Source organism: Oryza sativa, chromosome 10, assembly GCF_034140825.1.
Source record: "Oryza sativa Japonica Group chromosome 10, ASM3414082v1".
NCBI lineage: Eukaryota > Viridiplantae > Streptophyta > Magnoliopsida > Poales > Poaceae > Oryza > Oryza sativa.
In genome coordinates this window covers 20296499-20310129 of record NC_089044.1, presented here as the reverse complement: position 1 = coordinate 20310129, position 13631 = coordinate 20296499, and the positions used below count along the sequence as shown (strand labels likewise).

Genomic DNA, 13631 nt, shown 5'->3' with positions numbered 1-13631 from the left:
ATTAAGGAAGAACTTAATATCAAATAATAAGAAAGGGGTGAGACTTCGAACCCAGTTCGTCTAACCTACCACATTGTGGAGCTAGCCGGAAGACCCCTGGGTGTTTCTTAATTAAAGTTAAAAACTATGCCAAACACATCAGTTTTTTTACGGATTTGAGAGGATTTTTAAGAAATAATTGAAAGGGGTCAAGGAATTTACGATCATCCAGATATGGCTTGAAAATATTGAGAAGAAAAGACTACTTCGTACTATATGATGATCTTGCAGCTGGACCAAAAGCATTTGTGGACGATACAAATTTTTGGATCAAAAGGACAACGAAACAAACAAAAAATAATAGTAAAACAGAAGATTTGCACGCAACCGGAAGAATCTCAACAAAAGGAATGACATCTTCCTCCTTTCTACCGAATCCCGCATCGAGGTACCTAGGGTTTCATCAAATCCATCAACTAGACCCTCTCCCTCCCCTTCGTGCGATCGCCACAAAGAAAAAACGCAAGCGAAATTGCTAGTGATTCCAGCCATGGATCCACTCACCTCGAGGATCAAAGTAGAGCTCGAAGTCAATCCGCGCAACCAGGGAGGGGGGAGAGAGAGAGAGAGAGAGACTCGCCTCCGATGATCTCCCAGTTCGTTGCAACTCGAACGCTTTTGAATTTTGGAGAAGCAGATGAGAAGAGAAAAGCTCGGTGCCGCCATTAATGGGCTCTCCGTACAAAAAGAAATCCAAATCCGAATTCTCCAAGCCCATTAGGCCCAGTAGTAGTAAGCCCACGAAGCGAGGGCTTCTCGCGGCTTCGCTTGAGGCGGAGAGGCGCCGCCGCCGGCCGCCGCGATGTCGCTGCCGGCGCGGCTGCTGCTCGCGCGGGGGAAGACCACGGCGGCGCAGCACGTGGCGGCGCGGCACCTGGACCACACCTTCGAGAAGCTCGCGGCGGCGCACCTGCCGCTCGTCGCGGCGGCGCCGCTGGTGGACGCCCTGCGCGCGTCGCCCGCCGAGCCTCTCGCGCTCCCGGGCCTCGCCCGCCGCCTCCCGCTCCGCCTCCACCGGCGGGGCGCGCTCCACTTCCTCCGCCTCTTCCCGCGGGTGTTCGACCTCCGCGCCCCGCTCCCGCTCTCCCTCTCGCTCACCGCGCCCGCCGCCGAGCTCCTCGCCGTCGCCGCATCCCCCGCGGCGGCGGCTCATGCCCTCCACCGCCTCCTCGCGATGTCCGCCTCCCGCTCCCTCCCACTCCGCGCCGTCTTCCGCGTCTGGCGCGAGCTCGCTCTCCCCGACGACTTCGAGGTCTCCGTCGTCGCCGACCACCCCAACCTGTTCCACCTCGCTCCCAACCCCGCCGAGCCCAACACCCACATCCTACACCTCGTCGCCGATCCGGCGACCGAGGAGTTCACTCCGGCGGTCGACAAGACACGGCCGGAGAAACACGCCTTCAAGCTGCAGTTCCCGCCGGGATTCAGGCTGACCAAGGAATACCGTAAGAAGGTGAAGGAGTGGCAGCAGCTACCATACATCTCACCATACGAGGTATCAATTCAGAAGGGTGTGGGAAGCAAGAGGGTGTCTAAGATGGCGAGGAAGAAGATGGAGAAGAGGGCGGTGGGGATCGCGCACGAGTTCCTCAGCCTGACCGTGGAGAAAATGGTGGAGGTGGAGAAATTCAGCCAGTTCAGGAAATGGTTCGGGATCGAGGTCAATGTCCGGGACGTGTTCTTGGATCACCCGGGGATATTTTACCTCTCGGCGAAGGGGAAGCGGCACACGGTGTTCTTGCGTGAGGCGTATGATCGTGGCAAGCTCATTGAGCCGAATGATGTGTCGGAGGCGAGGAGGAAGCTTGTTGAGCTCATGCTCCTCCGTCGTCGTGGGCTTGGGAATGCCAATTCAAATGCTAACATGGCTTCACGTGCCTGTGCTGGTGCTAAAGAAGACACAAGTGATTTCCAGGAGGAAGAGATTTGATAGTTATGTCCAAGAAGCTGGAGGAGAAAGTATGCTGCGGATTTCATGGACAATCTTTCGTCTACCATAACCTGTTCAACAGGTGCTTGGACTACCTTGAGTGGTGAAGATGTTGGTGATGCATAATCATGGGCAGTAAATTTCGCGTGGCATCCATTAACCAGATGAGGGATATGGATTTTTTTCAGGGATTTATGCTCATTGTTTGGCATTATCTGTTGATGCAATGTGCTGGACTGAGTATAGTTCTGGTTGATGCTCAAAACTGGAAAGGTGTGACTCTGAACTTCACTGATTGGTAGGTCAGAATTGTTGTTGAAATGTAGCGGCAATTACATGTCCGATAATGTTTTTTTTTCCCAGTATGGCAATTTGCTTCTGCATGTGGAATAGTATCACCAAGTATTTACCATACCAGAATATTTTAGTCGGAACACATCCTTTTATCTTTCACTAGTTTATTTTCATAATGAAATGTGCTTCATATAGTTCATCTGTTCTTGTTAGCTCAAGATTTTTCATGCCCCTAAACCAGTCACATACTTTACTAGCCTTGTTTACAGCATTGGGTACACGAAGATGGCATTTGGCATTTTTTTTTCTTCTTCTTGATTTTCTAGCTTTATAAGTTCCTACCAAAATTTCTACAGAAGCTAACATGACAAATTGTCATTTAACAGGTCTACAATTACGCCAGAGCAAAAGCAGTGTGATGAAAGATCTTGGCTGAAGTTTGAAATTGAATATCCCTTGTTTCACTGGAGATGATGTGAACCGAAGATGATTCATATAAACTAGAGAATACAAAATTGCCTTTCTTGCTACTGATTGTGAACTGCGGAAGGCCACTGGGATGTGATTCACAATACCACGGGACCTATGATCAAAATTGCAGTCATCTCCGACTAGAGAATCCTGTAGTTTTTATCGACAAACTAATATGCATCAGTTGTCATTACAGCAGCTCTTCATCATATACAGTTTAACTTTTGAGTGTACTTTTGTCGCTGTGATCATGCCCTTGTAACAGTTATCCCATATGTCTGGATGTCTTCCTTTTCCAGTCAGTAAAGATGTACATTTAGTTTGACTGAACCAGGGTCCACAATACCGACGAAAACTGATCAAAATATAAACCACTCAATTTCTCAGTCATGTTAAAAAAATAAACTGAATCTTTGTTTGACAAAATTTATCTGGATTTCATCGGTATTTGTCGGTTTATCAACGTTTTTCCGCTTGTGGGCAATTTTTCATCCGGGTATCGGAATTGCGAACCCTGTGCAGAACCAATTCAGTATCTAACATTAAATCTGCCCAGGTGAAACTAACTTAAATATATCACAGTGATTATACACATTCCTACTTCTTCTAATATCCTACCTTAAATCCTACCTAGCTGTATACACACACAAGTCACCAACATAGCTGCAGAATTACAAGGGATTATGGATGTTTAGGAGTGAAACTCTTGTCTGCAGCAACCTCCTGAACACCTTCTCGCTGCCACTCTCCATCTCACCAATGCATTCTTCCAGCTCCTCCAGTTTCTCCAATGCCGGCGACGCCGCCTTCTTGGCCGCCCGAGTCACGCCAAGCCACGCCCACTTGTGCGATGCCGCTGTCTGCACCATGGCCGGCACGTCCCGCGACATTGCCGCGCACCGGAGGAGGATCGCCTCCGACGCCGCCGCGGTCACCGCGGCCGCCTCCGCCACGATGCCGACCACCTCGCCGTCGGCGTCGTTCGCTGTCCTCGACGCCGCCGCCGGCGTGCGCCGCACCGCGTGTCGCATCGCGGCGGCGAGGCGGCACAGCTCCCTCTCCGTCCGCCGGTGCGCTCGGAGCGCCGTGGCGACCGTCGCGCCGTCGCCACGCCGCGCGCCGGCGCGCAGCTCCGCCGCGCTCTGCCTGAGCGCGAGCACCGCCGACTCGAACGTGCCGTAGGCGTCGGCGAGCGCCAGGAACCCGTCGAGCGCGCGCTCGCATGCGGCGCCGCCGCCGGCGCGGTGGATGGCCGCCGCGGCCTGCGGCAGCCCAAGAAGCTCGCCGAGCACCGCCAGCACGTCCTCCACGAGCGCGAGCCCGTCGCACCTCCCGTCGCCGTCAACACCGGACAACCTCGCCGCGGCGGCGGACCATGACCTGAGCGCGCTGATGCCGCCGTCGAGCCGCGCCACGACCGGGTGCGAGTGCTCCCTCGGCAAGCTGGCCGACCTCGCCGCCGCCGGCCTGATCGTCAATTGCATTCCAATCATCGAGCTCACCGCTGCTGCTGCCACTGATCAGGTCGCTTCTTCAATCTTGATCGGTCGAATGAATCCTTCGTGTTCGTGAGGAAGACGGCGTGCGGGGTTTTATACGGGAGGCGGGGGGCAGGTGATGGTTTGCACACACTTGCACGTTGAAAAATAGAGAAATCGTTGGCTTTTTCGTGTGTTGGCTAAGGTCATTTGGCTTGGGCAGCTCGGCTTGCCCACTTTGGAGTTGGTGGTGCGGTGCACGGCGCCACGGCGAGCTGCTGTTTTTCTCTCCTCCGGCATGAGCGCAAAACTGCTAATCTAATCTGCTGCTAGTGCTTAGTACTATACTGGTGTCAGCATGAGCTTTACTGGGAACAGCTGTGACTGCCTAAATGGCTTGAAAAAAATGGCACATGGATAGGAGCAGAGTTTACGAAACCGACGGCACCGCGCTTACCGCCGAGATACGGTAATTGGTAAGGCCACGATGAATTCACCAAATTCAAATAAATTTTAAAAATAATTAGATTTTTTTTATGAATTTTGTACGTTCCTCTTGGGTAAACCGTAACCGTGCTTATCGTTGGGGTGCCGTAACACCAGCCCCGAAGGTAGGGAAAAACCTGGATAGGAGTACAAGGTGTAGGTGAGCTGGTACATCACTCTAGCAGAGTCAGCTCCACACTTATATTTGAATTTTTTTGGGAGTGACAGATGGTATTATACTACTACTACTACTATACTCCATGTTGTTGAATTATTTTGTATTGTATGAATTTAAAAAATTCCATCTCCATGTCAGCTGTGCGCTGCGCTGCACTGAACTTCCTCCCCTCCGGTTTGTCAGGTCCGCTGTTTTCTTCACCTGCCAAAACCTCCCAGGTTTCAGAGAAGAGCCACAAAGCCTGTTCCTGGTTGGAGCTTATCTTAAGCTCAACTACTAAAGGCAAGGACTCTTTAGCCTAATCTAATCATCTCCAAAGATTAAAAGAAACCACTTGATTTTGTCTAGTATTCTAGAAAAGGCAGATAAAATATCAATCTGACCCAATACTGGCACCATAGCCTTGGTAGTGGTTGTTCAGTGCACCTGTTCCTGTGTCATCTCTCGGTGCCAACAATTGCGACGGCACGAGAGCAAGAAGAAGACGACGACGACATCGCTGAAGCCACTAATCCTGTCCTGTGATGTGCACACGCCCAAAGATGGTGGCGCCAATAGCCAATAGGCGCACGCACAATGCTTCGACCCGTCGCGTCCTTCTCCGACGAGAAGCAAAGCCACTGCCATGCCATGATCAGGCTCGAACAAGGTTTGGTTGGATCGATCGCTGGGTTGGATGAATGCGATGTCAGGCACGGCATCGCGACAAATCCACCCTCTGTTGCGGTTGATTCGCACTGCCGTTAAGTCAGGTGACTTTAGAGTGACATATGAGTTCTCTTTTCTATGCACCCATATATCAGTGATTATAAAAGTTATTTGACTTAAATCAAAAGATCTCAATCCAAGTCGAAGTCGATAAGTAAGAAGATTTCAATCCAAAGCTGTTTTTTTATATAGAACCCTGAGCTTCTCAAAACAGGTGTAACTTTTTAGCATGTTTTGTCAGACGATAAGAAATCGTTTCGGATTGACTAGCCAATTGTAGATTGTTCGTGCGTTGTAATTGGAAACTGGAATGTAAGTCAAATAGACAATGTGGAAACTGCTCGTGGAACCAGCCATTGTGGACTCGAATAGAAATGGATGTGCAAAGGGGTTAAATATCGAAGAATGTATGAAAATGAAGATGTGGTATTGGCACGGCAAAATTCAGAATTTTCTCTGTTTCTTTATCTGAGAAATTACAAGGGATTATGAATGTTAAGAAGAGAAACTCTTGTTTGCAGCAGCCGCCTGAACACCTTCTCGCTCCCGCTCTCCAGCTCGCCAATGCATTCCTCCAGCCTCTCCAATGCCGCCGCCGTCGCCGTCGCCGGCGACACCTTCTTGGACGCCGGTACGACGTGCAGGTGCAGCCTCGCCAGCCAGTTTTTGGATAGCGGCGAGCTGGCCATCGACGACGACATGTCCGGCGACATCGCGGCGCACCCCAGGAAGACCGCCTCCGACGCCGCCGCGATGGCCGCGGCCGCATCCGCCACCGCGTCGCCCACGCCGTCGCCCGTGGTGGCGTCCGCCGCCGGCGTCCTCGACGCCGCCTGGCGCATCGCCCCCGCGAGGCGGCACAGCTCCTTCTCCGTCCGCCTGCGCGCGCGCAGCGCCGCGGCGACCGCGGCGCCGTCGCCGCGCCGGGCGCCGCACCGCGCCCCCGCCACGCTCTCCCTCAGCGCGAGCAGCGCCGACTCGAACGTGCCGTACGCGTCGGCGAGCACGAGGAAAGCGTCGTCGCGCGCCGCCGCCGCCGCCTCGCCACCGTGGAGCGCCGCGACGGCCACCGGCAGCTCGAGGACCTCGCCGAGCGCGGCGAGCACGGCCTCCACGAGCGCGAGACCCGAGCTCCCCTCGCCGCCGGAGCGGGACGTCGCCGTCCACGACATGAGCTCCCGCACACCGCCGTCGAGCCGCGCGAGTTCCGGGTAGTGGCACGGGTGGCTCGCCGTGCGGGCGTGCGCCGCCTTCCTCCCAGGGCTAAGTGTCAAGTGCATCGCTGCGTAGTCGTCGTCTTCGTGATCAGTAGTAAAACGAAGCGACGGCGACGAGGAGTTTATATTATACGCGACGGGAGGCGGACGCGCGGGTGGTTGCGAGTTGCGGCTAAAAAAAATCGCGGGATTTCACATGACAGCGTGGGTGTTTTTTTGCAGTTGGCACACGGCGCCGCGCGCGCTGCTGTTTCTGGCATTGTCGACCGAAAACTCGGCGTTCGACTGGTGGTATCGCGGAGTTGACACCAATATTCAGTGGGAACAGCTCAGAAGCTCACTGCCTATAGGCTAAATTATAGTATAATTTTTCGGGTGAAAAAGTAGGTGCGGCGTTGACAGGATTGTCACGATATTAATACGATGAATCGATGATAAAAGTAAGGCACAGGTACAGGTGATCTATCAGCGTCGCTCGAGTCGTCGGTTTTTGAAGTTGTTCGTGCGGCCAAAACCAGAAACCACAGCGTGCACAAAGGGTGGAAGGCTAAGCGAATCATTTTATCCGGGATAAATAAATTAATGGGAAAACGAAGCCATCTGCTGCTTTTCTGGTCGGATCGGAGGTGACCCGTGCAGCCCTGCCGCCGTGCTGCGGATGCGGGTGTCATCCGGGGAAGCGATTTTGGCCGGCGAGTCCGGTCGTTTTTGGCAAATCCAAGGGTCGGTGACACAGTTGGGTACACGACCACTCTCCCATCCATGATCCGTCTCTGCATCTCGCAGCTCATCGCGACGCGAAATCACCGGCATCTGCTCCCCTATTGGCTGTTTCCACCGGCCAGCGCCGAACGTTTTTGCACACGAAGAATGTGCTCGTGTGAAGTAACTTCCCACCTGACGTGATCACTGACGTGGTTGGCACGTGAATGGTGAGGCCTACGTAGCCATCCCCAACCCAAAAACTATCAAGTAGTTTCTATACTTGCCATGTCATATAAACACTCTGTGTAGAAACTATGTATACAATGGATGCTGTCTTTAACTTAAATTCTCATCAAATCACCCCTCTTCTCTCTCCTTTTATTCACATATCATCTTGTTTTTATTCTTGGTACTTTATGTAGAGATGGTTTTTTACATGAAAAATAGTTTTTTTTTTATCTTTTTACCTCTCTCTTTATTAACTTTCTTGCCATATAGGATTTTTACTTATGTGACGATGTATTTAATGCTATAGAAACTAGATAACATGGAGGATTAAGGATGGCCTAACCGCCTAAGGGACCAAGTCCCTCTAAGGTCCTATTCGTTTCCACTGCTAGCAGTGGATGAAATTTTGGATTTTCGTGGCACGCTTTTCAAACTGTTAAACGTTGTGTTTCGTGCGAAAAATTTCTATATGAAAGTTGTTATAAAATATCAGATTAATCCATTTTTCAAGTTTGTAATAATTAAAACTCAATTAATCACATGTTATTACCACATCGTTTTACGTGAAATACTTAATTTTCATATTCTAACATTACGTTAAAAGATCTTGATCGTATTACTTTAGCCTATAAACAATCATGTTCTAATTGTGAAAATAAATTCTCTAACCTGGATTAGAAGCCATTGGAAGCCGATATTTGTTTTCCTTTTATTCCTCTGTTCCTTCTTCTTATTCACCTGCACGGGAACGGTTTGCGCTACGAAGCATCCCAGCATTACGCAGGATGAAAACACAAGCAGCGCACCCATTATGTAATCCTTTCGAGAACTGATGTAAATCATATTTATCTTAGAATCTTCAGCTCTCCCAATAATACAAATACCGACAATTTGAGAATATGTAATTATATAACCCTGAAAATGAACAAAAAGCTACAATTTGGGAATCCTAGCATTTTCATATTTTCACTAGCTAGCTACTTCTTAAAATCTCGACCTCCCCAAACAGGGGCATAGTATCTTCAAGTAGTACAAGCTCATGACAAAGAGGATGAACATTGCAAGGTTGCAGACTAGCAGTTGCGGTACTAGAAAAGTTCAAGAATCTCAAATCAATTTATGAAATCAAACTACACACATAATGTTCTTGACTCCCCACGTACTTACGGAATAATTATATTGGCATACACAAAAACCGGAGCTAATCAGAGTAGATACACCCATAGACAAGCCATCAGACCCAACAATTTTTTTGTCCATGAAACAGCCAGCTAATGCTAATAGACAAGGGGTTCTCATGAAAGATACAGCTAGGCCACATCTAGAAGCACTTCCTGTGGACGATAGCTGGGCCAGATTCTTCATACTCAGCCCTTGAGATCCACATCTGCACAAAAAAAAGGAAAGAAACATATGTCAAGAACCTTCTCGAACAATCTAGAAAGTGTATCAAGAATTAACTGTTGGATGATTTTGCATTACCTGCTGGAAGGTGCTCAGAGATGCAAGGATTGATCCTCCAATCCAGACACTGTACTTCCTCTCTGGCGGAGCGACAACCTTGATCTTCATGCTGCTTGGCGCGAGCGCGGTGATCTCCTTGCTCATGCGGTCCGCGATGCCAGGGAACATGGTGGATCCACCACTGAGAACAATGTTACCATACAGGTCCTTTCTGATATCAACATCGCACTTCATGATGGAGTTGTATGTCGTCTCGTGGATGCCTGGAGCTTCCATGCCGATGAGAGAAGGCTGGAACATGACCTCTGGGCATCTGAAGCGCTCCGCGCCAATGGTGATCACCTGTCCATCGGGCAGCTCATAGCTCTTCTCAACTGATGAGCTGCTCTTTGCAGTCTCAAGCTCCTGCTCGTAGTCAAGAGCGACGTATGCAAGCTTTTCCTTGATGTCACGGACAATTTCCCGCTCGGCAGAGGTGGTGAATGAGTAACCCCTCTCAGTCAGGATCTTCATGAGGGAATCAGTCAGATCCCTACCAGCAAGATCAAGACGGAGAATGGCATGCGGAAGGGCATAACCTTCGTAGATTGGGACTGTGTGACTGACACCATCTCCAGAATCCAAGACAATACCTATTGACAAAAAATATCAAGAAACAAATTACGAGAGAACATAATGACAGTTTTTGTGTATTGTAACATCTGTAAAACAAGGCAGTAACTTAAATTTTATTTGGTTTGAATGGTTCAATTTAAGTTTACTTTAGACAATATATTGCTAATTTTGGTTGTGAGCATAGCATTTGATTTGAACATCACCCGGTTTGTTCCTGCTCTATTGAGATTCCAGAGTAGCAAAACAGAATTTACAAATGAAAATGCTTATTCTTTGTTCACTTACCAGTAGTACGTCCACTAGCATAGAGGGAAAGCACGGCTTGAATAGCGACATACATGGCTGGAACGCTGAATGTCTCAAACATAATTTGTGTCATCTTCTCCCTGTTGGCCTTAGGGTTAAGTGGAGCCTCCGTAAGAAGAATTGGATGCTCTTCTGGTGCTACACGAAGCTCATTGTAGAATGTGTGGTGCCAAATTTTCTCCATGTCATCCCAGTTGCTTACAATTCCATGCTCAATGGGGTATTTCAAGGTTAGGATACCCCTCTTGGATTGGGCCTCATCACCGACATAAGCATCTTTTTGTCCCATCCCAACCATAACGCCTGTATGTCGCGGACGGCCAACAATACTCGGGAAAACAGCACGGGGAGCATCATCTCCAGCAAACCCAGCCTATGAAAAATGAAAACAGTTAATACTTGATGAGCTTCTCAATTGTAACAATAATTACCATCAGGTAGAAATTTTGTTCAACAATGCGATGCCAAGTCATCACTTTTTATTACCTTGACCATTCCGGTTCCATTGTCACAGACAAGGGGCTGAATGTCCTCTGCGTCAGCCATTTATTTTAACTGATCTGCATAACACAAAATAAATCATTCAAAACAGTGTTTACAAAGACTATAGATTAATACAGAAAAATGTAACTTGAACTAAACATTCATCCTACAAAAACACGAGTCTTCATCAAACATGAATGACAAAATACATGTCTTTAAGATATCACATTCAAAGCTATTAATTGACTAACTAGTATTGCAAATTGTGAAAGAGGGAGGATTATTCAAACAAAAAGGAAGGCGCAGATAGGAAGAAGTATAACACTTTAGTTGTATATAGGAAACTCCCAAAATGAATGGTCCATGATGCGTAAATTATAACTAGATCAAGTGACTTGTAGTTAAGAAATTCAAATCAATCAACCGAGGCTGGTCTGAATCACCAACCCTCCAAAGGAATGGTGCTCTCTCCTAAGAGCATACAATGCAATGTGTATTTGAATCGATTTAGACCAATCTTCAGGGAGAAAAAAGGGACATGCTTCAGTGGATGAAATGAATGCAACATGATCTGCTCATATCCTGGATTGTCTGATTGGTTGATCTGAAGCATTATTTTTTTTCTGATCAGACAGCCGTCATCAAGATGTGAAGCATCTTAGAATAGTGGTCCATAAGCATACATTTTTTAGTACAAAATTTAAACTCCATGATTTCTGAAACTAGGCAGTTTTCAGTTAAGCAACTTGCTTCTTTAATTCAGATTTTAGAAGCCATGTCACATAATGAAATCGTTGGTATGCTTGTGTTTTTGTGTGAACTATGAAATGTTTTGTTGAGGAGAAAAAAGTCTCAAAAGAAAGTCGATCGGTACAGTACTGAAAACTGTTTTTTTCCCACGCCAACAAGAAAGCAACCGTGGAAATGAAAAGAAAGGAATCAGCTTTTTCACAAGTCCCCACCTACGGAATGACCAATCAAGACAGTTTCTTGAGTACCGCAAACAAACCGGCTATGAGCATGCGAAAGTCTGTCAGTTGATCTACAATTCAGAGAAACTATACCCCCAACTTCACGCCTTAGGCCTTGTTTAGTTCGCGAAAAGAAAATTTTTTGGTGTCACATCCGACGTTTAACCGGATGTCGGAAGGGGTTTTCGGACACGAATAAAAAAAAGTAATTTCATAGCTCGCCTAGAAACTGAGAGACGAATTTATTAAGCCTAATTAATCCATCATTAGCACATGTGGGTTACTGTAGCACTTATGGCTAATCATGAACTAATTAGGCTCAAAAGATTGGTCTCACGATTTCCATGCAAACTGTGCAATTAGTTTTTTTAATCTATATTTAATGCTCCATTCATGTGTCTAAAGATTCCATGTGACATTTTTGGGAAAAAATTTTGGGAACTACAAGACCTTAGCACAACACAACATAAACACGAAGAGATCTACTGCAAGACTACTCGTCACCTCAGCACAAACAAGATCGGATACATCCATCAACTAAAGCAATGGATCGGATCAGCATTCACCAAGAACAACAAACAACCAGTATACGCGCATCCCTGAACTCCTACAGTCCAACGGATCCAACATTTGACAACACACAAGCAAAAGCAACCAGCCACACCTACTTCAGCAACTCAGTTCAGTAGTTCACCCATCTAACAGAACTAGAACACATCTCCGATTGCAAGAAACATCAAGCATTAAAACAGAAAGCAAGCAGGGTCCGGGAGGGCCTGGACATGGAGAGGCAGTTGCTCACCTAAAGAAGAGGAGAGAACCGAACCGGGGATGGCGGCGGCAGCAAGAAGGAGGCGAATGGCGTGGGAGGGAGGAGGGGGAGGGCGAGATATAGGAGAGGTGGTGGCAATGGCGATGGTGGTGGGAAATTGGGGGAATGAGATGTAAAGAGGCGCCGGCCTCACTGGAAAGTTGAGAGCTTGAGGCTGTCTCTGCGCTGCGGCCGTGCCAACGCGGAATAATTTGCTGCACTGCACACCTGGGCCAACCTAGAAAATCTGCCTTTTTTATGTTTACTCCTACGTGCACATCACTATGTACCCAATACTTTCTTATTCTATTAAAAAATGATATTTTATCATTTTGCTTTTAGAAATAAATAGTAGTGGTTGATTTTTTTTTTTACAGGGATGGAATGGAACCCTCACTGCTATGGAAGGTGGACATACACACTAGTAGAGAGACGAATCTAAAACGAAAATATCGAGGAGACTGATATGTTAAAGTCATAACTAACTTAAGCATATTGAAACTATGTTTGTCGATCTACTGTCAATCAAATTTCTAATTCACACTACCAAAACATAATGTTAATAAAAGAATGTGCAACATGCATTTTTTTTATTTTGTTGTACACGCAATTAATAGTTCGGTTAGCTATAACCAAATGCAGCTAGTATAGCTTTTTCAGCCAACAATCCCTCGCTCATTTATTGTTATAATGCATCACTATATCATGCCAACATAGGGTACTTGGTAGAACATGTTTGGCTGGCTAGAGCTGAGGCCGAAGCCCCAACAAGCTCTAAAAATAGACATATCACTAAACGTAAACTCAAGGAATCAAATTAGTTGATGTAGGCATGGAGGATCCCTAATAGAGAGTAGTTTAAGACAAGAAATAACTTAGAAAGGAGAGCTTTAAGAGGCAACGGCAACACAACAGCCGTTACCGATGCCTAAACTAGAATGGTTCTTTTCAACGCAGCTCTTGATTAAACACACATACTAAACTGATATACAATGTAACCTTGTGGACGCGTAGCGATTTCTCTTTTTCTTTTTCCCATGCGTGTGTCAAGGAGGAGGGCCATCGATCAACTGTTTGTACAAACTTTGCAATCTATTCTTCGTACTACCATCGCATCTTCCTTTTTTCCCCTTGTTGTCGTATGCCTTGAGCTGTCGCTGCTTTCGGTTGCTACCTGGAGTATGAAGGCCCTGTTTAGATGTGACTAAAACTTTTAAATCCCTATCACATCGGATGTTTGAAAATTA

At 47.5% G+C, this 13631-nt stretch overlaps 4 protein-coding genes across 5 annotated transcripts; 1 reads left to right on the top strand and 3 right to left on the bottom strand.

The window, feature by feature from the left end:
• The first annotated feature begins 758 nt into the window (after positions 1–758).
• Positions 759–3064, top strand: LOC4349088 (protein ROOT PRIMORDIUM DEFECTIVE 1). 2 transcript variants are annotated; one of them, XM_015758885.3, is made up of 2 exons: positions 759–2242; positions 2650–3064. In XM_015758885.3, the coding sequence occupies exon 1, from the start codon at positions 842–844 to the stop codon at positions 1967–1969; it is 1128 nt and encodes a 375-aa protein (XP_015614371.1). In that variant the 5' UTR covers positions 759–841; the 3' UTR covers positions 1970–2242; positions 2650–3064. The 2 variants fall into 2 exon arrangements, with proteins under 2 accessions (XP_015614371.1, XP_015614373.1); XM_015758887.3 differs by having other exon boundaries at positions 759–2267.
• Positions 3065–3146: 82 nt separating this feature from the next.
• On the bottom strand, positions 3147–4296 carry LOC107276435 (uncharacterized). The gene has a single exon (XM_015758472.3). It carries the CDS (start codon positions 4225–4227, stop codon positions 3406–3408), a length of 822 nt encoding a protein of 273 aa, XP_015613958.1. The 5' UTR covers positions 4228–4296; the 3' UTR covers positions 3147–3405.
• A 1717-nt stretch (positions 4297–6013) lies between these two features.
• On the bottom strand, positions 6014–6897 carry LOC107276227 (uncharacterized). The gene has a single exon (XM_015758469.3). It carries the CDS (start codon positions 6862–6864, stop codon positions 6061–6063), a length of 804 nt encoding a protein of 267 aa, XP_015613955.1. The 5' UTR covers positions 6865–6897; the 3' UTR covers positions 6014–6060.
• Positions 6898–8695: 1798 nt separating this feature from the next.
• On the bottom strand, positions 8696–12561 carry LOC4349087 (actin-2). The gene is made up of 5 exons (NM_001423082.1): positions 12376–12561; positions 10606–10679; positions 10099–10492; positions 9217–9830; positions 8696–9121 (listed from the first exon to the last, which is right to left on the bottom strand). The coding sequence occupies exons 2-5, from the start codon at positions 10663–10665 to the stop codon at positions 9056–9058; spliced, it is 1134 nt and encodes a 377-aa protein (NP_001410011.1). The 5' UTR covers positions 10666–10679; positions 12376–12561; the 3' UTR covers positions 8696–9055.
• Positions 12562–13631: the final 1070 nt, after the last annotated feature.